The sequence below is a fragment of the Stomoxys calcitrans genome, chromosome 1 (genome assembly GCF_963082655.1).
Source record: "Stomoxys calcitrans chromosome 1, idStoCalc2.1, whole genome shotgun sequence".
Lineage (NCBI taxonomy): Eukaryota > Metazoa > Arthropoda > Insecta > Diptera > Muscidae > Stomoxys > Stomoxys calcitrans.
Window position 1 is genome coordinate 148,376,942 of NC_081552.1, and position 27,142 is coordinate 148,404,083.

Genomic DNA, 27,142 nt, shown 5'->3' on the forward strand with positions numbered 1-27,142 from the left:
ATGACATGATAAGATGGGACAGAACCACCAATGGCGGAGGTGTTGCCATCTTATTACGAAGAACACTGACATACAGGGCTATCCCGATCATAACTACTAACAACAGATTGGAAATTGACGCGTGCAAACTGGAGACTCATTTTGGCAACATCGTAATTATGTCGGCATACATACCACCATCTGCCACTTTTAACAAGAACGATCTTAGCCACATGTTGTCTTTGGTTAATAGTGATGATCACTATATAATTTGCGGAGATTTCAACAGCCATCACCAGATATGGGGTAATCGTAATATTGACGACAAAGGTTCGATGATGGTCGAATTCATAGAGGACAACGATATAGTACTGCTGAATGATGGATCTAAAACGTTTTTTGGTTGCGCAAATCCTACCGCGATTGACCTTACATTATGCAACCCATCGTTGGCTCTGATTGCAACATGGACAGCCATGAATGAAACCTTAGGTAGCGGGCATTGTGTGATAAGGGTATCACTTCAATTAAGACCTAAGGTCCAACAAAAGATCTCTTATGGTGTCCCTCGTTTTATCCCTAAAGACACCTTAAACCAGGGTGTTTGGGGCATACTTCAGAGCGACACTTTTAGGATGACACAAGAGGGTGAGAAATTTGATGTGTTTTCTAGACTTTTTTATGAAAAGTTTAAGGCAAGGACTGATATGAAAAATCACCCTGACACGCCATGGTGGAACTTAAATTGCAAGAGGACTAAGGCTAAACAAATTCGAGCTGTTTGCGAATTCAGGAAGAGGCCATCGAGGGAGAATTTTAAGAGATTTGCTTTATCCAAAAAAGAGTACTTTTACACTATCAGGTCCGAGAAAAGGCGTGGCTGGAAGTTGACATGTGAGGGTATAGACTCAGAGATAACACCTACTGAACTTTGGAAGATCATTAAGAGATTTAGAGGCATGCACGTTCCCAAATCACCCTCAATACCTGATTCATGTATAGATCCATTTTGTGATACACTTGCCGGTCCTCAGGGCCCTATTTTTATTTCTCCATGCTATGAAGATGAGGTTCCCGACGCCGCGTTCTCAATGCCAGAGTTGGAAATGGTAATTGCTGCCTCTCGGGATACCACACCCGGCTTTGATGGCATTCGCAATGGCCATATCAAGGAATTTGATGGTGATATTAGGAATGCACTCCTTGACTTATTTAACGATGTGTGGAGAAGCAGACGAATTCCAGTCTCATGGATGCAATATAGGATAACACCGATACATAAAAGAGGTAAGCCTAATGATCAACCTGATTCATATAGGTCCATAGCCGTCCTGTCCTGTTTACGTAAGTTGTTCGAAAAAATGATTTGTCACAGAGTCGAGCACCATTTGGAATATGAAACCAGGATGAATAACTCACAATTTGGATTTAGGCGCGGAAGATCTACCTACGACAATGTTGTGACCCTCTGGTCGGCAGCCCAGGTTGCAAGGAAGGAGGGCAAATTTACAATTTGTTTATTTCTCGATATTAAAAGCGCCTTTGAGAATGTGAACATTGACTTATTGATATCCAGATATAGGACACTTGGAATTAGCGGACATACATGCGAGGTGCTATACAACCTACTACGATATAAAGACCTTTTTATGGAGAGGAACGGTAAGACCTATCGGAGGAGGTCATTTACCGGAACACCACAAGGCTCGGTAATCAGTCCTTTAAGCTTTAATGTTTACATAAATGATCTTTTTGGCAACTTGGAATCTGAGATTTTGGGATACGCCGATGATGTAGCTGTGTTTTACTCTGACTCGTCATTGGAGAGGTGTATTGAGAAAGTACAGCACGACGTATTTATTTTGGAGAATAGATTGAGCGAGTTGCAGCTTTCACTCTCTCCAAGTAAATCGAAGGCTATGCTGATATTACCCGGCAGGAGGCGCTTGGGCCCATTGAATCCATGTTTGTTGATTGGAGGTTCCTCAGTCGAATTCGTCAGTACATTCTGTTTTCTTGGTTACATACTGGATCCACACCTTAAACTTGACAGACACGTCAAATATGTCAAGAAAAACTGTTTTGCGTTCATGAATATCTTAAGAGCATTGTGTGGCGTTACGTGGGGTGCAGATCCGCAAAATTTATTACTACTCTACAAGGGAGTGGTAAGACCCAGAATGGAATACATGGCTCCGTTGTTAATGGATTGCTCTCCCGCCGAGTCTCTTATTTTACAAAGAGTACAATTCAAGGCCATAAGGGTCGCTCTGGGAGCGATGATCTCTACTCACACCCTTGCGTTGGAACAGCAAGCTAAAATCATGCCAGTGCCGGAGAGAATTGGACTTTTGGCGAATAATTACATCAACAAGATCATCTCTAACAGAACACATCCAGCAAGAAAATATATAATGAGATATATCAACAACGGTTTCTCGGGATCTGTGTTCATGTCCGAATATGGAAAGAAAATTCGTGAGTTTAAGATCGAGGACTACGAAAAGATACCTAGATATCAACACCCTTTCGACAGTGTTACGTATAGACCTAAGGTGGAATTTATGGATGTTCGAAAGGGATGCACAGATGAGAAGATCGTGTTGCAGCAATTTAACCAGATCATTGAAGATAGATGGAGACAATATACCAGGATATACACAGACGGATCTAAGACTCGAGAAAGGACTGGCCTTGCATTTTGGGTTCCAGATATGGACATAGAGGCTTCCTTCTCGATACACCCAGTTAATACAATATTCTCTGCAGAGGTGTACGCAATAGTCGAGTCGCTAAAATTCATAAAGGTGAATGATATTGGTCAATACATTATTATCTCAGACAGCAGGTCGGTGTTATCGGCCTTGGATACATTTGGAAACAACAGGACACATCCACACATATGGTCAATAAAACACCTCTTACATCAATTGGCCGTGGCTGGCTACACGATAATTTTTCTGTGGGTACCCAGTCATATGGGTATACCAGGAAATGAGTACGTTGACTCTGTTGCAGTGAATCATGAGGATGCCACGGACCATCCTGCGATACCCCATATGGAGATAAAATCATATGACAAGGCTAATGCTATCTGTCGATGGCAACAAAAATGGGACGACAGCCCTCACGGCCGCAGACTCTACTCTCTATCCCGTACGGTGAATACTACGCCATGGTTTAAAGATCGGAAATTACCTAGGGGTGTAATAACCCTCATTTGCAGACTCAGATTTGGACATACACTAGCCAGAGAGCATCTGAAAAGAATTAACATAGTCGATACCGACTTATGTGAGTGTGGCTCTATTCAGTCTATAGACCATCTCACATTTGAATGCCCCAACATGGATTTAGACGCCAGAGACCTACTGATTGACAGGGCCAGAAGAATCGGAATCAACCGAACTAGCTGTCTGGAAATATTGCAGAAGGACGACTGCAATCTGTACATGGCAATTTATAAATTTTATAAACGTTCCAACAAATTACTTTAAAAATTTCAACAATCAACCCTATCAAACAATCAAACAACATTAAATTTCAACAATGCAACCCGGCAATTTACTATAATCCCCAACTATGGATCCCAGGAAAGGTGGCATCATAGATCTGGTGTCTCAGTCACCTTTTATTAAATGTTTCATATGCGCAGCATATGAAACCAAGAAGAAGAAGAAGAAGAAGACATAGTGTCTAGTGTAATTAAAACGATAGGAACAGCTGGTCAAAGACTGAATTACTTTTGCATCAAATTTTGTATTTCAATCGTCAATTGGATGCATACAAAATAACAAGAAAATTCAGATTTTACATATTACTAATGGTTGGTACTCTATTCGACTTTTCACGTGAACACCTGTCTATCTCCATATAAAAAGACGTATAAGCTAATGGTTTCAAAGGATCTCTTTAAAATAAATAACACTATTGTAGTATGAATGTAAGATTGAGTTAGTGCAAAAAAATCATATAGCAACAATTCCGAAAGCTGAATAGAATAATACTCACCTTAACATTACACTACGCGTGCCATTGGATGATAATGGCTTTACTTCCAAAATCATTTTGTGTAATATGTAGACGTGTGCAACATACTAACTTTGTTATCGCACAAACTTAAAAGTGATACACAAAAAACGTTCTAAATGTTAAGTAAACGCGTGGCGAATGTGACAAAAACCAGAACAAACCTACCATACACAACTAGCTTTTTGGAAATTTAAATGTTGTTGCAGCTTGCATGTTCTATATTGCATATATCCTTTTTGCTCCAAGTTTTTAAAAGTTTTGTGTAAATACTGTTGGAAGATGAAACGTATGTATGTACGTGTGTACCTGTGTATAAGTTGGTTGCTCTATACTTAGAAGTATTCGGGTAAATGTCTTATGCATAGGACAATAATGAGACGCCTTTTGTGAAAAATGTATTCTTTTCGAGTTAACTAAAGTAGTGACGTGGTAAAACGAAGAAATATTGTATGGTATTTTTATTGATTGAATTCATTGAGTATGCTATATTTTATAGCTCACGAATCTATTAAAACATTTGGCAGTAGCAACGAAACAAACCCTCCATTCAATGTGATCTTATGCGATACATTAAGCTGCAAATAATTTACTTTGTTTGTTAATAACATCTGTCTTTCACTAAATAGAACCGAAATAAAAACGACAACCAGTTTTGTGAAAACAAACGACAGGCGTCCTAATAAGCAGCATAAAACTTTTGAATTCCTTTCAAGACGTTGGGCAAACAACATTTTTCTGTTCATCTCTTTAACTTCCTTCAGGTCTAATTAATACAAAAAAAGGTTGTGCATAGTGGTTCAACCCAACAACATTGCGGTTCTATGCACGTTGGTTGTTGTGCCCCAGGTTTTAAGCCTGACACCAGTCTCCTGCTGTTGGGCTCTATTGGCTTTTGGCAGAGCAGATCGAAAGCTTCACTATTTGCATGATGAATGGGGATGTCCCAACAAAATTGTGGATAATTATATATATAATAAATAACGCTTGGTCTGTTAAATTAATACGTCACCCTTTCAATTGATACGTCAATCCGTCATTTAATTAGGAATTGACCACCTCACCTCGATATTCTCGGCTGATCCACCATCCAACTACATACCTTTAAAAGCCGTACGCATATCAATCAAAAGAAAGCCGATTGGAATGACTTCAGAGAATACACCAGTAGCTGCTCACTTTATAGCAGACGGTTCACAGAGAGCGGAACTCGCAGACGAGCACAATGCATTTCATCGCACCAATCCAACTGACCCTAGAACAGTGGTGGGCACATATTGTGGATATGTAGATATGCGTGAGTAAAATAAAAATAGCAATGCGACCAATCCCATGGCAGCCTGTTGTACGCACAGGATTGACCCAATGGAACCGTGTTCGTCTTTTTTCGTCATGGGAGAGGCACATCCCGGAGTGCCTTCTCTACACGCTTCTGGTCCGTGCCGGGATTGAAGAGAACCCCGAACCCTGGTTCTTTTCGGTTTTCCAGAACCGCCTCCATGATCGGTCGGTGTCGGTGAGGTGTAACCGGTGCATGGAGTGGGTATATTTCGGATCTTGCTCTGGCCTCACTTCATTACGGGAGTATAGTCATACTGGATATGTTGCAAGGTGCTGTGCGAATATAGCCAGCAGTGGGTCACAAGCGTCGTCATCGTCGCTTTCTGCGTCCTCGTCGTCGGACTATGTGACCCACACGACCTCTCCTGTACGGCAATATACGCAACGACAGCATCCCAGCCCAAATATTGCCAGGCCAGTGCCGGGAAATGTATCATTTTTGCAGCTAAACTGCAACGGATTCCGTGGCAAGATCGATGAGATTGTGGATTTCATGAATCGGAAAGACATATTGGTTGCAGCGATCCAGGAGACAAAGCTGACCAACACCTGCAGCTTGCATAGTTGGCACGGATACAATATGCTTCGTAAGGTTTTCTCAAGGAATGGAGGTGCGTGATTGGCCTTCGTGATACACCATTCCGTGCAATATAGACCCATGGGGTGCATGGGGATAGCAGTCAGGCCAGGTACTGCCGAGACAGAGCTATACAACGTGTACATACCACCGGTTGGTAGCTGTATCCCGATTAATGACAAAGCTTACAACCCTGACATAAGTGGGTCAGTATCTGGCCATAATCGTCTGGTTCTAGGGGACTTTAATGCGCATCACAGTTCATGGCATTCTCCCCTAGGTAACGACCAGCGTGGCATAGCTTTATCAGAGTATATTGAAAGCTCCACGTTTTGCACGGTGTATGAGGATGTCCCCCTCAGGATTAAGAGAAGGTGCAGCAGCTCGCCAGACATTGCCATTGCATCCCTTGACCTTCTGAGTGACGTATCCTGGCAAGCCGTCATCTCTTTGGGGTCAGACCACCTCCCCATAATTCTTACCATCGACCGGCCACCCGACTTCATAACCTTTGAGAGCCGGACGTTCATCAATCATATGAAGGCCGATTGGACTGGCTTCGCCGCTTCAGTGAACTGCCACCCCCCTCGGATGTGCTATTAGTTAGCCGAGAGAAAATTTCGTGACATCATTAACGCAGCAGCCGCTCTCTTTATACCAGCCGGTCGAATACCCCAAGTGCGACCCAATTTCCCGGCGCAAGCAGTGGTACTCGCAGACGAGCGTGATGGGATTCGTGCTATGGACCCCACTAAACCCAGAATCAGCGAGCGGAGTTTGTGACTGGAACACTTGGAGCAATGTAACTTAGGTACCAGTGTAGGCAAGCTGTGGTCTACTGTTAAGTCAATCTCGAACCCCGGTAGACGGGATGATAGGTCCTCAGTCACTTTTGGCGAAATAACCGTGACTGATCCGAAGAGATGCGCCAGGTTGTTCAACCGTCAATTTATTTTGCGTCCCGAGAGTGACAGGACAAGGAGGAGAGCCATTCGCCGTATTCGTGGTCTCCGAGCCGATGAACATCGAAATTTACCGAAGTTACGAATGTCATCCGTGGCGCCAAATCATCTAAGGCGTTGAGCCCCGGCGGAATCTCTACATTGATGTTAAAGAATCTGGATTCACCTGGAGTTGGGAACCTTACTGCTGTACTCAACCTGTCTTCGAACACTCTTATAGAGTGGGTAGAGTGATCCCGCTATTGAAGCCTGGAAAGGACCCGAGTTTGGGGGAGTCGTACAGACCGATCTCGTGGCACTGGACCTATCGAAGGCATTCGACACGGTCAACCATACCAAATTATTTGAGGACATCGCCAACACGTCCCTCCAGCCAGTCTTGGAAAGCTGGGTTGCGAATTATCTGTGTGGTCGCCAGTCATTTGTGGAATATAGGGATAAGAAGTCGAAGCACCGTAGAGTGAAACGGAGATCCCCAAGGTGGGGTGATATCTCCGACACTGTTCAACCTCTACCTATCCTCCATTCCACCCCCTCCAGACGGCATAGAGATCGTTATATATTCGGACGATGGTACGATCATGGCATCAGGCCACCACCCTTTGTTGACATCTGCGATAGGTTGAACGTCTACCTCAACGAACTTGCCTCGTATTTTGCTGCAAGAAATCTGGAGATATCTGCCACCAAATCTTCAGCCACAATGTTCACTACAAATACGCGTGAGGTGAATACTGAGCTGACTGTGATGGTCGATGAAGAAATGATTCCGACCATCAAGTGTCCCAAAATACTTGGCGTCACATTTGACAGCTCTCACACATTTTCCCCACTTTGCGATAAAGTCAAAAGTAGAAACAAGGTCCTTAAGTCACTTGTTGGCAGCACTTGGGGTGCAGACAAAGAAACCTTAGAATCAAGCAGACGAAAGATAGTACACAATAAACTGCTACAACAACAACAACAAAGAAACCTTGTTGACTACGTACAAAGCAATTGACCAGTCTGTGGTAAGTTATGCAGGCAGCGCTAGTGTGGTTTCGTCAACTTTGTGACATGCAGTGGAATAATATTCACATCTGTCAGAATGCCGCCCTCCGAACTGCGACGGGCTGTCTCCTCAGTTCTCTTGTGGACCACCTCCATCAGGAGACAAAGATCCTACCAGTGCGAAGACATAACTATATGCTGTCCAAGCAATACCTCTTGGACTGTTATCGCATGATCTAGAGCGTGAGGTTCAGCGCTACTTGTGGACAGATATACACCGCCCAGAAGCCTTAAGGTAGATTTACATGATCTAGAGCGTGAGGTTCAGCGCTACAAGAGAGAACCTCTAGATCAAGCGGCGTCTCAAGCAGGTCTAGACAAAATTCATGCAGACACGGTAACAGATGCGGTAAATGGCTACTGGGTGAATGTAGTCCTTGGAGAACGACCGTCTCCCATTGCACCTGAAGAAATTAACCTTCCCCGGCAAACCAGAGTGGTTCTGGTTCAATTACGTTCCGACAGATGCAGCCGCCTCAACTCCTACATAGCCAGTATTGATGCCGATGTGCAAGATGTATGTCCCGACTGTGACCAGGGAGCGCACGATACACGTCACCTGTTTAACTGCCCGGCCAGATCTAATCGACTCAGACCCAGATCCCTGTGGACGCACCCCACCTTAGTGGCAGAGTTTCTGCGTCTTGACACTCAACAGAATCAAGCAGACGAAAGATAGAACACAATAAACTGCTACAACATCAGTGCCAAAATGGTTCGAAAAAAAAAATTAGTTTATGAAAATAAAATTCAAATTTGTTTTTACTTGTGGCTTAACTGGTTAATAACTTTTTGACAAATATTATTTAAGATATTTGTTTGACTACGATTTGGTAAACAAATGTCTCGTTTAAAATCGTTATAACTTGAACTAAGCATTTAAATTGGTTTGTGTTTCTGTTTTAGGCAAATGCCAAGCGATAACAGGACCTCATCGAACTATTGCCTCAGCTCCTTTGAATAATGTTCGTGCTCTGTTTGCATTTCTGCTTATGTAAAGAGAGCTCATATGCACTAAAAGCTGCTTACTGCTTCAAGTTTCATTAAAATCTATGAAGCAATTTTGTAGTTTTTGATCACAATTTCTTATTTAAAAGTTGTTGTTGGTGTTGGTGTTGTTGTGTTGTAGCCACATTTACGTCTATATGACAAACCTCTCAACCTCCTTTAGGTTAGCAAGTTTGTTCCGGTCCATAAGACCGATCGCCGCGGGAATGTTGTTGGTATAGCCACATTTTCATGTGGAGGTGGGGATCCTCTTCAAGCTCCTGTAGGTGAGCAAGCTTATTACGATCCAAAGGACCAATCGCCGCGGGAACAGATTGGCCATTGGTTATTTAAAGGCGCCACTAACTCGCCTTGTCATATCGAGCATCATAAGAACTCAGTATTTGTGCAAGAGCCGGTGCCGCCCGACCTCTCACTGAAACTCTTCGCTTAATACCGTTGATTGTCCGCGACTGCCGTTGCAGCTACACCGTATGGGGGATTCCACTATCCGTAACCTGGTGACGCGCCCGGTAGCTCGCAGCTAAGCTTATCACCACAGCAATGAACACCACACTGATCGGACCTCAATGTTCCGGCATGTGTGGTGCTCACAGCTATTCCCTACCGGGCCGCGGGAACGTGATGGCCATTGGTTATTTAAAGGCGCCAAAAACTCTCCTTGTCATATCGAGCATCATAGGTACTCAGTATTTAAGTAAGAGCCGGTTCTGCCGGGCATCTCACTCAGACTCTCCACTTGATGCCGCTCATTGTCCACGACTACAATAACAGTTACTCCGTATGGAGCATTCCACAAAGCATCTTGTGATAACGATGAACACCATATAGATCGGAGCTTCTTGAACCAGATCCAGTCCGTTGGGTGCTCATGGCTGTCCCGTCTAGTATGTTATTGTAAATTTGCAGAAGAACATTTCATTAAGGAACAGGGGCAACTTCTCATATATCAATGAGTGCTGCCCAATGCAAGTTCAACCTCAATGATAAGAGGCCTCCTTTTTATAGCCGAGTCCGAACTGCGTGCCGCAGAGCGACTCTTTTTTTTTGGAGAGAAGTTTTTACATGGTTTCTATGCATGGTATAGTACCTCACAAATGTCGCCAAAAGTAGGAGGTGATAACCATTGCTGAAAGTTTTCTGATGTTCTTGCCAGGATTCTAACACAAGCGTTCAGTGTCATAGCCACACGCTAACCTCTGCGCTACGGTGGCCTCTAGTATGAAATCATAAAGAAACTGAAAACTGATATGTAGCTCTCAACCGACAGTTTGCAACAATAAGGATGACAGACTAATGGAGGAAAATCTTGTGCCTTCGTATGGAACGCTTTCCAAGGTCTGGAATAGAAATTACCCTTGCGTCAGGCCGTTTTTTACGTAAAATGGCCGTATAGGCTTCCAGATACACTCATGGACAATATATGTAAGACCTGAATCTTTTTTTTTTACTAAATATTACCACTATCTTTGCGGTTTATAACGATAGAGCAATAAAATTTCTTTTTAAAACAAAAGGGGAAAACAATTATACGGGTTAAAATTTTGATTGAGAAATCGAATGAAAATAATTGTATTGTAATTTATTTGGCAACGGAAAGCTGAAAATCGCAAATATTTTTTAACAAACAACTTCGTTTTTATTTCAGTGTTGATGCTTTGGGAGGGGGAAAGGAAGAGAGAATATATTCCATATATTCAACAACGTGACTCGTTCAATACTTACGACTTGATGAAGCGGTAAACCTCTTAAAAGTTATTAAATGAAATGAGACGACCAAATATAAAATGGTTGTTTAAAACAGCATGTCTACTTGTAATTGCTGGAACACTTTTTATACTAATTACTGGATATTTGTCTGCCAGTCCCTATACAAACAAACTCCCCATTCAAAGACCAAATGCCGTCCCATATGTACAACAAGCCGATAAAAATTTGCCTATGATTGATGGCGATGAGGAGCCGGTGGTACCAGCTCCAGAGGAGCAGAATAAACGAAAACACCACAATAGGCCACAGAAGGTTCCTCCCATGGAACAACCACAAATTAGGAAAGATAACAATCACAATGCGGACGAACTTCAGCATGCAGAAGAACAGCCGGAACAGCAACAACTGCTGCCACCAAATCATGTAAAGAAAGACTGGCATGATTACACAGCCATGGAGCGTGATTCTAAACGCGTCGGTTTTGGAGAGCAAGGTAAACGCGCTACCAACAACGACGAATCAACAAAAGATATGGAACGAAAAATGTCTCTGGAAAATGGGTTTAATGCTTATTTGTCAGATATGATATCAGTTAATCGCTCTGTTCCAGATATTCGCAACAAAGGGTAAGTAGTTTTTTAGTTATGAAAAGAGTTTATTTCGGAAGTGCAATAGATTAAAGTCTGTAAGTAAATTTGGCTGCAAACTACCACGATAATCTATGGTAATGGATAATTTATCAAATTGATCATTTGTAGAATTTAAAGCCAAAATATTATTATGAGCCTTTCATATTTCACGCAAATGTTTATATTCTATTTCCTAAAGTCTGGAATGGAAAATGCAAACTTTTTTTTTAACTATCTAATATGATTATATACACAATTTTTTTTTGTGTTTCGATCTAGATGTTCATACTTCTTCGCTGAACTTTCATTTACAACGAGCAAAACTATTTTTTTCCTTACTTTACTGTAATTGGCCATTACATAAAATTTATTCCTCTAGCCGAACGTGGGATAGATGTCCAAGCGACTCGATCTTCTGTGTGTCCTCTCCAATCTCTGTCACTCAGTTTCGAGATGTCGCTCTCTTCTTGGTCACTCCATTAGAGTTTTGGTCTTCCCATTTTGTGTATTCTATTATGGTCGCCTTCAAAAGACTTCTTTGCTGGAGCTTCTTCGTTCATTATGACAACATTAACTAGCCAACGCAACCGTTGTATTTTGATACGTTAAACTATGATATCTTCGACAATCAGCTCATAGAGTTGTTTCGGTTACGCCTACGAGGTAGATAAAGTTGCTGGCTTTCTCAAATTTGTAGTTCCCATTTTTTTTCATTTTCTTTCTTGTTTGAACCGTTGAGTGGACGTTTTTTTATTTCACTCCGCAAGAATTTTCCTGTAATTCGTAATAGGTCATTATTTTTGGAAGAAAAATTTAAGTCACTCAAGGGTAGCTGCGATAGAGGTAACCATTAGGCGGTTGATGATCTGTGTCTGTTTCCAGTGGAGCGGCAGATCCAGAGCCCGGGAGTAGGCTTAGAATGGACTCCAAAGACCTAACATCTGCGGTGGTTGTATCAGGCCGTAGCATGTTTTCTGCTACTGAAACCTCGACTGGTGGAGCGGCTGCTCCGGGCTCCTTCAGAGGCTTCGTGCGAATGATCCTAAGACACTCAATTACAGGGAGATAGACTCCCTAAATTGGGATCGGGAATTCGCTGCACAGGCTACCCCAAAGGCTACGCGTCTAGATTCGGAAATTGCACCACAGTCAGCCAACAGGCTGCGGTCATCTGGAGGGCACCTATGCCTAAAAGGGCGAACAGTTGTAAGATGGGTCCAAGAACCTTTGCTAATGTCGCTAGGGACAGTTTGGTGATGGCAATTGTGGACACGGGAGAAGAACAGGGCTGCATACCTAGGAATAATTGGGGTGGGATAGTCAATGGACTGTCATCAGTATACTCCGATGTCCTTGCGGAATTTCCTGTGTCTCCTCCAGTTTGTGACGATTCAGGCTGGTATCGGGGCCGATACAGACTAATTGCCTTCGGCGATAACCGTTCAATTGAAATGCATCGTTGTGCGCTAAAAAAAGATTGGTGAGATCTGGCCAGGTGCAGCACAAGATTTAGTCAAGAAGGAAGATATTCCTTCTCGACCAATAGCGCATGCTTGGATACCAATAATTCCCTCAGAACCTAAATCGATACTTGGAAAACTGAAGGAATGTAATCCCAATCCTACAACCACCGACTGGAAGATTAGTAGATTGGATGAGGCGGATGGTGACCAGAGACATGCAGTATTCGTACTAAACTCCGACTAAACTCGCAGACCTTAACAAGTCTGAAGGAGTTGTGAAGGTCTTAAAAGCTGTGGGGTTGGGCAATCAGGAGACGACTCAGCAGTTGTTGCTGAACACTTACCGGAGGAACTATCGAAAACATAGCTAAAGTCTGACGGATTGCAGGAGACTGAAAATCCCCCTGCCACGAACGAGATAGGAGGGGAGGGCATCGAAACAGGACCCGACAAGCACTGTGTGTGTGTGTCACAAAGTTGGACTGGGCTCAAAGTGTGCGCCACCGGGGAAGCACGGAACTCAGAAAGTACTACGACATCAGCAATTAGTGAAACATCTAAGGAGAAATCGTCCACACCGCAAGTGTCCAGTGTCCTGAGGGAGAGTGGTTCCACAGCTTTCTCACCTGTCCCTCGATGCGTTCGGAAGCTCATCATGACAAGTTGTAACCAACTCCTGGTGGGATCAGAAGATGAGGCTAACACAACAGTGGTTGAAGTTCGGAATCCTGACTATGGTTCGGTTTCTACAGATAAATCTCCACCATTGTAATTCCGCTTCGGCGGCACTAAAGTTCCTCCTGATGGCAGGGGGATTTAACGTGGTTCTTATCCAGGAACCATAGGTGTGTGGATAATGGCTCATTACTGGCTGGCTTCCCAATATATGGCACACGATTCAGAGATGCCGCCTTCAAACCTTAAGTCGCTGGTTGAAGCCGCTTCTGTAGGAAAGAAAAGCCTCATTGTAGGAAGTGATGCTAATGCACATCACCAGATATGGGTAAGTTCGGATGTCATCGAATGGGGTGAGCTGCTTATTGAATATATTAAAAGTTGCAATCTGGCGATTTATAATAAAGGGGATAAACCGACATTTATTACCAGGAACAGGCAGGAGGTGCTAGACATTAACTTTGTATCGGAAGATAAAAGTGGAAGAAAATGCGACTGGAATGTGTTGTCATCTCTGATCATCATGATCATCTGATCATCGTTATATTAGTTTCAGCCTTGGAGAAAGTATTGCAGAAGTGGTCCCTGGGCTAAACAGAAAAAAGGCAAAAATTCTGCACGTCTATCCCTTCAAGACCAGAAAAGGCAGTGGAAACTACGGAGGATATAGACATAGTTCTCAAGAGGATAACGAAGGCCCTTAATTGTTCGCTTGTGTCAGCATGTCCTAGTGCTAAGCCAAGGGGCAAACATCGACCGCCATGGTGGATCCCAGAGTTGGTTGGTCTAAGGAAGGACTGCAGAAAACTCTTCTACAGAGTAAAAGCCACAGGAGCACCACACGATTGGGACATGGGAAAACATCTAAGTGAGTCTGATGGCAGACTGCCACTTAAACCTAACCTGCTTCTTCTGGTGACCGACCCATAATATCAATGTCGTGGGCATAGGCGGGTAGCATATCGTCCCCTAACCGCCAAAAAGATGTTAGTGCCAAAATCAAAACTTTACAAGAGGAGGTTTTTATTTAATAATTCATAGCATATCTTAAATTGAAATATGATTTTTACATATGTATGACTTTTTTGGCTGATGCATATAGTGGTTAAAACAATTTTGTGCATTTAAATAAAGGTAACGGTATTTATGGAATTTGCATCTTTTTCGCTGTCACATAAATGACCTCGTTTTAAGTAATTTAGAGGTAAATGTAATTATTGGGTTGCCCAAAAAGTAATTGCGGATTTTTCATATAGTCGGCGTTGACAAATTTTTTCACAGCTTGTGACTCTGTAATTGCATTCTTTCTTCTGTCAGTTATCAGCTGTTACTTTTAGCTTTGGAAAAAAGTGTAAAAAAAGTATATTTGATTAAAGTTCATTCTAAGTCTTATTAAAAATGCATTTACTTTCTTTTAAAAAATCCTCAATTACTTTTTGGGCAACCCAATAATACCATTGTTTGTGAGGCTGAAGGTCTCAATTAAAATCTGATTTCAATGCAATTTGGAACAGAGAGTTATTTTAGACACCTACACATTTATGCAAATTTTCGTCCATATCCGACCATATTTGGATATAGCTGTCTTATAGACCAACCTCCCGATTTAAGGTCTAAAGCTCATAAAAGCCGCATTTATTATCCGATTGCTATGAATTTGAATCCGGTAGGCCAGGGTGAGCGCCCCTCATACTTAGCCCCACTTTTAAACCACCGATTCGTACTCTACTTCCAAATAAAAAACGTTTATATTTTATAACTTACATATTTTTTGCAATTGTTGCTTAATTTGTTTGAGGTACTTGTGTCTGTCGAAAATAATGTAGGTGCCCTCCGTTGTCACAGAATTTATCTACCAAAATTAAAATGGTTTTTGAAAATTCCAAAAATTTGGCACTTACACCTTTTTGGCGGTATGGGGACGAAATGTTCTCTTAAGAATAGTGTGCCATGCCTATTCACACCTGCTTCTCGTATAATCTTCTCCAGAAGGATATTAAAGAGATCACACGATGACCTTTCTCCTTGTTTGAAACCTCGTTTGGTATTAAACGTTTCGAAAAGGTCTTTCCTATTTTAACTGAGAAGCGTGTATCAGCAAGCGACATCCCGCAAAGTCGAATCAGTTTTGCAGACATGGCATGAAATACATTTGAACGTATATGGCTGTCGAAGTCGCCTTTGTAGTCAACGAAAAGGTGGTAAGAGTTGATTTGTCCTTCTCGGATCTTTTCCAGGATTTGAGGCAGTACAAATATCTGGTCTATGGTGGATTTACCAGGTCTAAATCCACACTGATAGTGCCCAATTATTTCGTTGACTTAAGATTTTAATCTTTCACACAGTACGCTCAATAGTATCTTGTATGTAATGAGGGGGAGATTTATTTTCGGTAGTTGTCACATACCGTCTTGTACCCTTTCTTGTGTACGGGAAATAGTGTGCTGAGATTCCAATCATCGGGTATGCTATCTCTAGCCAGATTGCGCAGACGAGCTGATGCATACGCCTCATCAGCGTGTCGCCTCCGATCTTAAACAGTTCAGCCAACAACAGGGATTGGTCTGTGGTAACCTCTTCGCCGCCAACGTCGGACTCTAGCAGTTGTGAAAAATGTTCTTTCCATATTTCCTTCTTTGTCTCTGCAGGAGGATGTGCCTGCACCAAAGCCATCGGTTTGACGTTTAATTCTTTGGCAGAATTTCCGGACTTCATTCTGACTCCTGTACATCTCAATTCCTTCACTCACGTCTTCCCATTTCAATCTTTTTCCTGCGAACGTGACGTTTCTCCTCTCTCATTTTGTCCCTGTATGCCGCATTCTTGACTTCAGTAGCCTTTTGGCACTTCTGGTCTTACCTTGGGTTCCTTGGGGGAGACTTTTTTGCTGCTAACTACTACGTTCTTTGCTGGAAGTTTTTTCGTGTATGCTAAATTTTCCGACTGTTGGGCTAAAGATATTTGTATTTATTTATAGATTCACATACAACAAGATTTACATCTTTTAATTACAGTATGTGACTTACACTGGTATTTGAGATAAAGGATACAATAGTAATAAAGGTAGCTGCTCGGCACGGGATAGCTTTGAGCACCACACAAGCTGGAACATTGAGGTATGATCTGTGTGGTGTTCGTTGCTGTCACAAGAAGCTTAGCTACAAGCTACCGGGCGCGTTCACAGGTTGCGGATAGTGGAATGCTCCATCCGGAGTAGCTGTAGCTGCAGTCGCGGACAATCAGCGGCATCGAGCGGTGAGTCTCAGTGAGAGGTCGGGTGGCACCAGCTCTTGCACAAATACTGAGTGCCTACGATCCTCGATATGACAAGGCGAGTTATTGGCACCATTAAATAACCAATGGCCACCCTGCTCCCGCGGCGATCGATCCTTTGGACCGGAACTAGCTTGCTCACCTACAGGAGCTTGATGAGGATCGCCACCTCCACATGAAAATGTAGTTACAACAACAATATAGATGGAATAAACTTGTTCGCTTTGTTTTTAATAATAAAGGCACATTTAGTGCTATTAACTTAATTTCTTATTAGATTTAGGTTGTGAGCATTCCAAAATTATGTGACCTAATCTAGACGTGAAGAGGTCTACCACTTTGCTATCACTGGCTAGAACAGAAAATTTAGTTATATTAAAAATAGGTATAGGTATCTATATCTAATTGGTGTAATGCAGTTTAATCTTGAAGATCTTGAGAAATTCAGCCTTCATGTTTCATGTATTGATTCACCATAATAAATAATTTTATTAAGAATTAAAATACAACCATATTGCAGTAGATGGGCACAATTCATCTGGTTTTGTTCTTGTCATCTGTAAACATCATTGTTACCAACTTTTTCTAAATCAAATTTCTTTCTGCTATCTAGAACACGTCAATGATGTTTTTATTAGATAGAATATCTGGTGGAGAAATTCTATATATTCCTGATGCTTCCTCTAGTTTTTTTGTGGAGATTGTAGTCATCATTAGGGGTGTGTCCCAGAGAAGTGCATGAGACCCAATTTTGGCACTTTGGCCAAATTAGCTAGAAACATACGCACAAATACAATAGAGTGAGATATGCGCGCATGTTTTAGTAATCGTTCCGTGGATATGATTTTCAATTTGGTCGACGGACATCGTGTGTTGTTCGCAAATGAACACCACTCAGATGAGTGCCATATGAAGCCAAAGTAAGCAGAGGAATGTGACATCTAGTTTTATTGAGCGGCGTAAATATACTCCGTTGTTTTTTAATTTCGGATCAGAATTATTTTTATCAATGACGTACGTGCTGCCTGTCTCAGTCTGTTCAAAAGTGACAGATTAACTTCAAATTTTTTCTTTACCCAAGCCATTACAAAGCACACAAATTAATTTCATGTGACGTATTTTCAAGTGGGCTTGCTGCTGTTCTCATGTTTGCACATAAGTCGTGAGTTGTCGTGTCACGCGTGAGTCACATGATTCTCGACTGAGATCCAAATCGAAATCACGTGTTCTTGCGTGATCGTTATGAGTGAAATCATGCTCACGACACTAATCACGAGAAAATAATTACTAGCCAGACAATCATGACTCACGATACACTCACGACTCACAAGAAAATCACGACTAATGGCTGGTACTATGTTCGTTTTTCGCCGCTAAAGCTTGGAAACACTACAGAAATAATAGTGACAAAATAACAATTTTATTCAATCCCATCGCACCCGGTTGTACGTACCGGATTGGCCCGATGGAGTCTTTCATCTACAAGGGCTGCCGCCTCAGTGTACAACACACTGCTAGAACAACAATAGTTTTATTAAAATTTTACTATAAGTAATGAGGGTATGTCCTTCTGAATGAAATCACCAACCTTTTTTGCTTTAAAATTTATTATCTGAAAATAGTAATCGGCGAAAAATATTGCGAAAAGCAAATATAGTACCAGTCTTAAAGTGTAAAAAATAATGAAAAATCAAAATTTTTCGCATGCTCTCAAATCATAAGTATTTGAGTGTACGAATCTGTCTACAGAGCAAACAAGTGGTTATGCTGGGCTGATACATTTTATACATTAAAATTCGTACGTTCAAATGCTGTATGGTTTGAGACCCATGGAAAAAAATATTATTCGCTTCATGGAAAAATATTTGTTTAACCGTGTTTCGTGAGTCATGATTTTCTCGTAATCGTGAGTTTTCCGTGATTCGTAATTTTCTCGTTAGGGCCTCGTGAGTGGTGAGCGCCCCGTGAGTCGTGATTGCCTCTTACGTCGTAAGTGTCTGCATGAGTAAAATTTTCGTCTTGTGAGCGTGCGTGAAAATGGGTCGACATAAAAGGGAGCGTGAGTGAAAAATCTCCCACACGCACATCTCTAGTCATCATGACAGCTTTTGCAGTGCTTTAATTATTATGATAAAAATATAAGAAACGAAAATTTTTTAATTGAAGAAGATAATACATATTTTCAATCACGATCGTGATTAATTTTTAATTTTTTAATTGAAAATTATAAAAATTTTAATAACAATTGTGATTGAAATTTTTTTCAAATTCAAATAAAAAATATAATTGAATCAGTTAATCTTTTAATTGAAAATTGCTGAATGATTAGCAATTTTCAACGATTTTATTTTCAAAAATTTTTAATTTCTGCAAATTTTGTTCTGTGTAGTTATTAAAAATCAGGAGTGATCCAATGATGTAAAAATTTTCAAAAATTAGACATGTAAAAAAGCTCAGTTGTATGTCCATACGTTCAAATGTATGTATTCACTAAAAAAACATAAATCTAGCATAATTAGACCTGCTATCACAGGATATTTGCGTTGGATATGTGCTGTCACCTTCTGTATACATACGACTTTCCTTATATACGTCAAATACGAATAGAATGCGCTCTAATCGGCAAGCATTCGCATGTATTGCATTTTTTTAAAGACATTTGTCTTTATGTACATATGTTCGATATAATAAGAGCTCGCTTTAATCTAAAGAGTTGCATATTTATTGGAAAATCCATTGTTCAATGTTCGTACGTATCACACGATGTGTGATACTTCAATGTCACCCTGTAACACAAAGCAAACCGACAATTTCGCTTAGGACATTTTAATGCATTTAGCTGAGTATTCAGTTTAGCTTTTCGGGCGGAATGCTGTCAAACATCATAAAAATCAAGTAAAAAAGCATTAAGTTCGGCCAGGCCGAACTTTGAATACCCACCACCTCGGGTACATATGTAAACCCCCTTTCGTCACAATCCAGTGAAAATTGGATAACTTATGCACACAAATTCTGCATCGGGCAATAAATAAAGCTTCATGAGCTTCAGACCCTTAATCCGCATATTGGTCTATATGACAGCTATATCTAAATACATTCCGATCTTTACCATATTTGGGTCAAATGGCGGGTGGCCTAAAGCTACTCACTGTTTCAAATTTCAGCGAAATCGAATTAAAAATAAAGCTTTTATGTGCGTTATACTCTTTATCAACAGATTGGTCTGTATGGCAGCTATATCTAAATATAGTCCGATGCGAACCATATTTGGGACGGGTGTCAGGAGAACTAAAATTACCCACTGTTTCAAATTTCAGCGAAATCGGAAAAAATAATCAGACCCTTTATAGGCAGATCCGTCTATATGGCAGCTATATCTTAATATAGTCCGACCTCAACCATATTAAGCTCGGATATCAAGAGGCTCAAAGCAACTCACTGTTTTAAATTTCTACGAATTCGGGTAATAAATAAAGCTTTTATGGGCTTTAGACCCTTTATCGGCAGATCGGTCTATATGGCAGCTATATCTAAATATATTCCGATCATGTTTTTGGTCCGATGTTGGGTGGCCTAAAGCTACTCATTGTTTCAAATTTCAGCGCAATCGGGTGATAAATAAAGCTTTTAGAAATTAGAATTCTACGACGATCCGATATATATATATACTTTGTAGGGTCGGAAATTGATATTTCGATGTATTGCAAACGGAATGACTAAATAAATATACCCCCTATCCTACGGTGGTGGGTATAAAAACTCTATTATATAAATACCACATTAACCACGCTCGACAACCCTATCTATTAGCTGTACTTTTCCCAATGCATGTGTTTTTGTGTAATGGAAGTCTTTTTGTCTACACAATTACACTACTCCCTTGGTATACACATGATTCTGTGCATCTGTTGGAAGTTGTATTGATGACGTCAAACGCTAGACAATGGCAACGGCTATCGCTGTTGCGAGAGCCGTCATAAATTAAGAAACTTAAGGTATTCTGCCACAAACACAATTAATTTAAAGTATCCCTCTCTATTCCAGTTGCCGAAAAAAACATTATGCTGCAGAACTATTGACTGTAAGTGTCGTAATACCATACTACAATGAACACTTCAGTGTGCTGGTACGTTCAGTCCATAGCTTGGTAAATCGATCGCCGCCGGAACTACTAAAAGAGATTATATTAGTAGATGACTTCAGTGACCGTGAATATCTATTTAAACAATTAGATCAGTACGTAGCAGAAAATTTTCCAAATTTGGTACAAATTATACGCTTAAAAAAACGCACTGGTCTAATTGGGGCAAGAATGGCAGGGGCACGCAAAGCTACAGCTGAGGTGTTGATATTTTTGGATTCGCACATAGAAGCAAATTATAACTGGCTACCACCACTATTGGAACCAATAACAATGAATAAACGCACAGCGGTGTGTCCTTTTATTGACGTTATCGACCACTCCAACTTTGAGTACCGTGCTCAGGATGAGGGAGCTCGGGGCGCGTTTGACTGGGAATTCTATTATAAACGATTGCCATTGCTACCAGAGGATCTAGTGGATCGGACTAAACCATTTAAAAGTCCTGTTATGGCTGGTGGTCTCTTCGCCATATCAAGGGAATTTTTCTTTGAATTAGGTGGTTACGATGAGGGTCTTGATATTTGGGGTGGAGAACAGTATGAATTGAGCTTTAAGATATGGATGTGTGGTGGCGAAATGTATGACGCGCCATGTTCTCGCATAGCTCATATATACCGTGGTCCACGCAACAGTGCTCCCAGTCCACGAAAAGGTGACTATGTGCACAGGGTATGTAGCAATATTGTTTCATATATGACTAGCATTCTAAATAGTTTTTTTTTCTCATTTAAGAACTATAAACGTGTTGCCGAAGTTTGGATGGATGAGTACAAGAACTACTTGTATGAACATGGCCAGGGCATCTATGAAGGTTTGGATGCTGGAGACCTTACAAAACAGAAAGCAATTCGTAAGAAGCTCCACTGCAAATCGTTTAAATGGTTTATGGAAAACGTTGCCTTTGATTTGATGAAAGTCTATCCCGCTGTAGAACCGGCCGATTATGCATATGGTGGTATACAAAATGTAGGTGCTCCAACATTGTGCGTGGACACGTTAAGCAAGCCTAGGCACTCAGAAATTGGTTTGTACCCATGTCACGAGGATATCAAGAGACCCCAGCGCAATCAAAATTGGGCTCTGAGTTGGCATCGTGATCTTCGTTTGCGGCGTAAATTAGACTGTCTAGATGTGCAGCAAACACACAAAAACGCCCCAGTCTGGCTATGGGATTGTCATGGTCAGGGTGGAAATCAGTTCTGGTCATACGATAGGGAGCATAATTGGTTAGTTCATGGTCGCAATCACGGCAGCAATAAACGTTGCTTAGAGGCATCTCCAAAAAACCGAAAGCTTTACGTAAACATATGCGATGAAGACAATCTTAATATGCAGTGGCGTTTTGGTGTAGTCAATAATACTGCCTTAGACTCTTTTTGGGATGAAATTCCCGCCACTCATTGAAATCAGTTATTAATAATTACTTAGATATGTTTGTGAAAGTTTTATATACATATTATTCTCTGATATAATTAAAAGAAGCGGCGCCATAAAGTATCCCTGTCTCGTAACGAATAAATACCTTCGTGTTTATATTCTATGTACTTAAAATGAATATAAATAATATGCCAGATTCCGGTAAACGTTCATAAACCCCATTTTTATTTTGCGCGGTCCGAACGCTGAATAATTGGTTGTGGGTGATGATCGCTCTTAGAAAGCTTTTAGACCTTTTGACAGTTTCTAGCTCTAATAATGATTGAAAAGACATTCTAAGGGGTTCGAACATCCAATTGTAAGCTTCGTGTCAACTTTTTATTGGGCGTTTTAATTCAAAATTTTAAGGCGGCCGAAGAAAAAGTTGGGTGTTGTGTACGTTAAGCATTATGACCGGATTTCCGACATTCCTTGATTATATAAAACCACATTTCAATTATAACCATAATTGATAAATAAATTATTTCCAAAATGTAAATAAGTTATGTGCACAAATTTAAGTGTTTGCAATGTGACACTTATAAGATTTTATATGAAGTTATTATATACTCTATTCCGAGAATGCCAATACTTAAGCTAAGTATACATACATAAATAAAATTCCTATACTTTATCAAATAAATATACGGAAGCATGCCATTTGCAATTAATTTAGTTAAATTGTTATATATTATATGACGAATGTCCCAAATAAAGCAATGAATAGATTTATAATGCAATGTATGACTATTTCGACATGTTTCATTTTCCATCGCTGCTATGAAATTGAGCTAAGCCCAATTTCAACTAGTTGGGCCGTTGCGCTTCTTTTTTCATCATTTTGAAGCTGAGTCAAAGCTTTGGTCAGCGAGTATGTTATCTACTTCCATATATATTTCGTAAAAGTACCATTGTTACGGTAACCCTAACAATCTTCTGTTTTATTGTAATAATCAGGCAACTTCATGGCAGCGCACTTGGTTCAACAGTTTTTGTATTTCTGCACACACGCTGAGTCAAGTTGTAACCGTCAACCAATACACATCTTTTAAAGACAATTTCATCATACTTGCTTAATTAGCTTTTATTTTTCATTAATATCATTTAAAGTATTGTTTAATTAAATAAATTGATTGTTATGTTTTAAACATCGACTTTTTATTGATCGACCATCTCGTAATAACATAACAATTGTGGCGACGAGGATTTGTTGAAAGAACCACTGCAACCACAATAACGATTGCGGCGACGAGGATTTGTTGAAAGAACCACTGCAACCACAATAACAATTGTGGCGACGAGAATTTGACGAGGAATTTTCCAAAAAAAACAACAGGAAGGTGCAAGCATACAATCGCACAAACAATAACAATTGTGGTGACTGGAATTGTCAACAGAGGAATTACAAATTGATCAGCACATACACAGTGGCAGTTGTGGTAAACAAATTTCAGTGGATTTTCATCAGGAAAAATTGCAAATTATCAGCAGCCTACCCAAAACAATTTGATGGCAGGTATTTCATCAACCACCAACACACACACACACCATAACAACTGTGGCAAGTCAACATACATATTTGCAGCATTGCAAATACAAGCAGACACTAGAACAGTCTAGAATTGTCGGAAGATGCAAATATTGTGAAATTACTTTCAAGTCAACATGATTTGTTAGTTAAACTCACACTACTCATTGCAAACCAAAACACAGATGCGAACACAGTCACGTCATCAATTCCAATTAAGGAATCACCAGTGGCAAAAGCTCAACTCATGGAATCTTTAGCTAACTCCATGATGGAGTTTAACTATGAGCCTGATAGTGGTTTATTATTCGATTCTTGGTACAATCGTTACAGACACATCTTTGAAAGATAAGCCAGTGCTCTGGACGATGCAGACAAAGTTGGTCTCTTATGGAGAAAAATGTCTAATCACATTCATGAACGTTTTACCAAGACAACCCCATGAACTTTCTATGGAAGACACACTCAAGCATCTTTCCAAACTGTTTGGCAGAACCGAAACACAAGTAAGTCAACGTTACAAGTGCCTTCAAATATCGAAGACGGAAAACGAAGATTTCAAGGAGTACGCAAGTCGAGTTAATCATCAATGTGAACTTCTTAAATTAGATGAACTAAACGCAGATCAGTTCAAGTGCTTAATTTTTATACTTGGTCTTAAATCATCCGATGACGGTGAAATCAGAATCCGTTTGTTAAGACACCTAAACGACAGCAATGAAATGGTCAAATTGGAAAAGCTGAAAATTGACACAGCGTTAATCGAAGAGAAACCGAAACAGTGTAACAGAATTGGTAAGCACAAACAGAAACAGAAAGTACCGAAAACTTCTTGTTGGTATTGTGGAGAGTTGCGTTATGCTAAACATTGTCCATACTCCAATAAGAAATGTCCAACATGTCAACTGATTGGACACAAAGATGGTTTTAGCAACAGCGCTAACAAAGGCGTCAGAGCAAATCAAACCAACAAAAGAGCAAAGCCAGTCATGATTCAAACTCAACGACTAACAAAACAAAGCATCAAAATTCCAACAGCAGCAACAACAACAACAAAACAAGATTCAGTGCAAAATCAGTGTTTCCTGTAAATCAAGTTCAATTCAAGAAATTAAGAAAATACGTCACCGTGAGTATGAATGCAAAACAAGTAAAATCACAGGTGGACACGGCCTCTGACATAACGATTATTTCAATCTCGACGTGGAAATTTATCGGAGAGCCAGAAGCATTCACTACGACAAGACACGGCAAATGATGCAAATGCTAATAAAATCTAATTATTGGCAACATTTTCAACGGAAGTCACAATAGGCGAAATATCCAAGATTGTGGACTATAGTAGTAGTAGTATTTATTGAGTCTTTTCTTTTTCGATTACATTGGAATACTGGAATGTACTTATCGATAACAATATAATATACTAAGAACTATTGTTGTTTGGTTCTAATACACGATTATTTGTCTTATTTGCTACTTGCTTAACATGAAGTTGTGTATATGAATGAAAAATCATAACAAATGAATTTTGTAAATAGAAGACTTGCTCCCGGTCCTCACTGTCTCTAACAGAGCTTGATTTTCTGTTAAATAATAAATAATCTTAAAATTAAAAAACATCTAAAACGAAATAACAATAAGTCTGTTAATCACTATATCGAACAGATCGGAATGGTTTAACCAAATAATAAATGTAGTAAGGTATCACAGATCGTGTGTATGAACTATCGAACTTTCAAATACATATATAAGGCAAGATATATCACATTTTCGTTTTGCTATTAGAATATATTGCAGGGTGAGTAAAATTGTAATAATAAATTCCTATGATTTAATAAATTAATATGTACATATATATGTACATCCTCATCCTCTATGAGAGCCAGATGTTGTTGTTTGGAAAAAAATTGGTGTGTTATTGCGGATTGATCCATTGTCGGTGGCTTCATTTATGATGGCAACAGGGGATAGATAAACAGAATCAGCCCAAGATGTATGTTCTTGCAATTCAAAGATTTCTTTAATCAATTCGTTATCATGAGTGGCCAACTTTTGCACAAATGTTTTCTGGAGCTTGAACGCGTAAGAACACAGGGGTTCAATTCCAGAATTGTCGTAGATGAAGTTATTAGAATATTTTTTTGTGCGATTCTGATAATTTTTGTTTATGCATCTGCGAAGAATTTTACGCTCAAAAATTTCCAGTTCTTTGGCTACTGTCAGGGAGACAGTAAACCAGATGGGAAAGCCGTAGATAAGCACTGGTCTGATGGCCACCTTGTATAGCAACAACCTTGTGGATTGGGGTAAGTGTTTGTTGTTTAAAATGTAAGAAAATGCTCCTAGAATTCTTTTTGACTTCTTCAGAGTTGTCCGTGCGTGGGAGTTGAATTTCATCAGCTTATTAAACGTGATGCCAAGATATTTGATGCTGGATTCAGTTGGGATGTTAACGCCGTTGAGTATAAGTTCCAGAGATTTGCTTTGAGGAACCACGTATTTTGGGCATTTCCCAGATGCGTTTCTTATGCAGATTGCCTTTGATTTCCCTGCATTTATTTGTATGCCCCAAGTGTTATAGTAATTATTTATGATATTAAGGTGCTGCGCTGCTTTCCTGAGAGCAATTTCTGGTGAGGTGTCATGTGCATATATTAAACAATCATCGGCATATAAAATTGCTTGGGAATTTTGTGCAACATGGGGAAAGTCATGCAGGAAGTAATTAAAAAGATGCGGTGCCAACACACTTCCTTGTGGCACCCCACTGCAAACGGAACCAGAATCGGATAAGGTACCCTGAATGTCAACACAAAATTTCCGATCTGTTAAAAAGCTTTTTATAGTTTTTACAAGATAAGGATCCACCTCCAAATCAATCAACTTATATAATATTCCTTTATGGCAAACTGAATCAAATGCCTTTGCAATGTCAAGGGAAATCGCTACAGTACATACTTGATTCCGTGGTAATGTCGTTATGGAATTTTAACAATGCATGCTGCGTGGAGTGCGCTTTTCTGAATCCAAACTGGTAACTTGTTATTGGTTCAATAAGGAATCCATTTTCTATCTTCTGTTTCAGGACTTGCTTAAATATCTTCCCGATGTTAGACAATAAGGATATTGGACGAAAATCGGATGGGCTAATGGATTCGGTGTTTTTTTTTATTGGAAGTATTTTTGCTACCTTCCACTCAGCCGGAAAGTACCCATTATTTATGCAGTGATTAAATATACAAGTAAGTAAATTCACGGTGGAATCAGGGAACTTTTTTACAACAAAGTTGGAGATTCCATCTAAACCACTGGATTTTTTATTATTCATTAGCTTAATAATGGATTTAACTTTTGCAGG

At 40.2% G+C, this 27,142-nt stretch overlaps 3 protein-coding genes across 5 annotated transcripts; all 3 read left to right on the forward strand.

Annotated features, from left to right (window-relative positions):
• The first annotated feature begins 158 nt into the window (after positions 1-158).
• LOC131997121 (uncharacterized) lies at positions 159-8,936 on the forward strand. The gene is made up of 2 exons (XM_059367491.1): positions 159-1,266; positions 8,845-8,936. The coding sequence occupies exons 1-2, from the start codon at positions 159-161 to the stop codon at positions 8,934-8,936; spliced, it is 1,200 nt and encodes a 399-aa protein (XP_059223474.1).
• On the forward strand, positions 3,666-25,544 carry LOC106094915 (N-acetylgalactosaminyltransferase 6). 3 transcript variants are annotated; one of them, XM_013262150.2, is made up of 4 exons: positions 3,666-3,805; positions 10,595-11,282; positions 20,741-21,509; positions 21,573-25,544. In XM_013262150.2, exons 2-4 carry the CDS (start codon positions 10,714-10,716, stop codon positions 22,242-22,244), a joined length of 2,010 nt encoding a protein of 669 aa, XP_013117604.1. In that variant the 5' UTR covers positions 3,666-3,805; positions 10,595-10,713; the 3' UTR covers positions 22,245-25,544. The 3 variants fall into 3 exon arrangements, with proteins under 3 accessions (XP_013117604.1, XP_013117607.1, XP_013117605.1); XM_013262153.2 differs by lacking the exon at positions 3,666-3,805 and adding an exon at positions 3,837-3,922; XM_013262151.2 differs by lacking the exon at positions 3,666-3,805 and adding an exon at positions 4,048-4,297.
• On the forward strand, positions 24,069-25,544 carry LOC106094916 (uncharacterized protein K02A2.6-like). Its single transcript, XM_013262154.2, has 2 exons — positions 24,069-24,639; positions 24,676-25,544. Exons 1-2 carry the CDS (start codon positions 24,069-24,071, stop codon positions 24,873-24,875), a joined length of 771 nt encoding a protein of 256 aa, XP_013117608.2. The 3' UTR covers positions 24,876-25,544.
• Positions 25,545-27,142: the final 1,598 nt, after the last annotated feature.

Bases quoted from the DNA above. Each gene is read 5' to 3' on its own strand.
- LOC131997121 (XM_059367491.1), top strand. From the start codon at position 159: ATGTCGGCATACATACCACCATCTGCCACTTTTAACAAGAACGATCTT. The intron at 1,267-8,844 runs GTAAGCCTAATG...TTTCTGTTTTAG, and splicing joins AACACCGATACATAAAAGAG to GCAAATGCCAAGCGATAACA.
- LOC106094915 (XM_013262150.2), top strand. From the start codon at position 10,714: ATGAGACGACCAAATATAAAATGGTTGTTTAAAACAGCATGTCTACTT. The intron at 11,283-20,740 runs GTAAGTAGTTTT...TCTCTATTCCAG, and splicing joins CCAGATATTCGCAACAAAGG to TTGCCGAAAAAAACATTATG. The intron at 21,510-21,572 runs GTATGTAGCAAT...TTCTCATTTAAG, and splicing joins AAGGTGACTATGTGCACAGG to AACTATAAACGTGTTGCCGA.
- LOC106094916 (XM_013262154.2), top strand. From the start codon at position 24,069: ATGAGCCTGATAGTGGTTTATTATTCGATTCTTGGTACAATCGTTACA. The intron at 24,640-24,675 runs GTTATGCTAAAC...CCAATAAGAAAT, and splicing joins TTGGTATTGTGGAGAGTTGC to GTCCAACATGTCAACTGATT.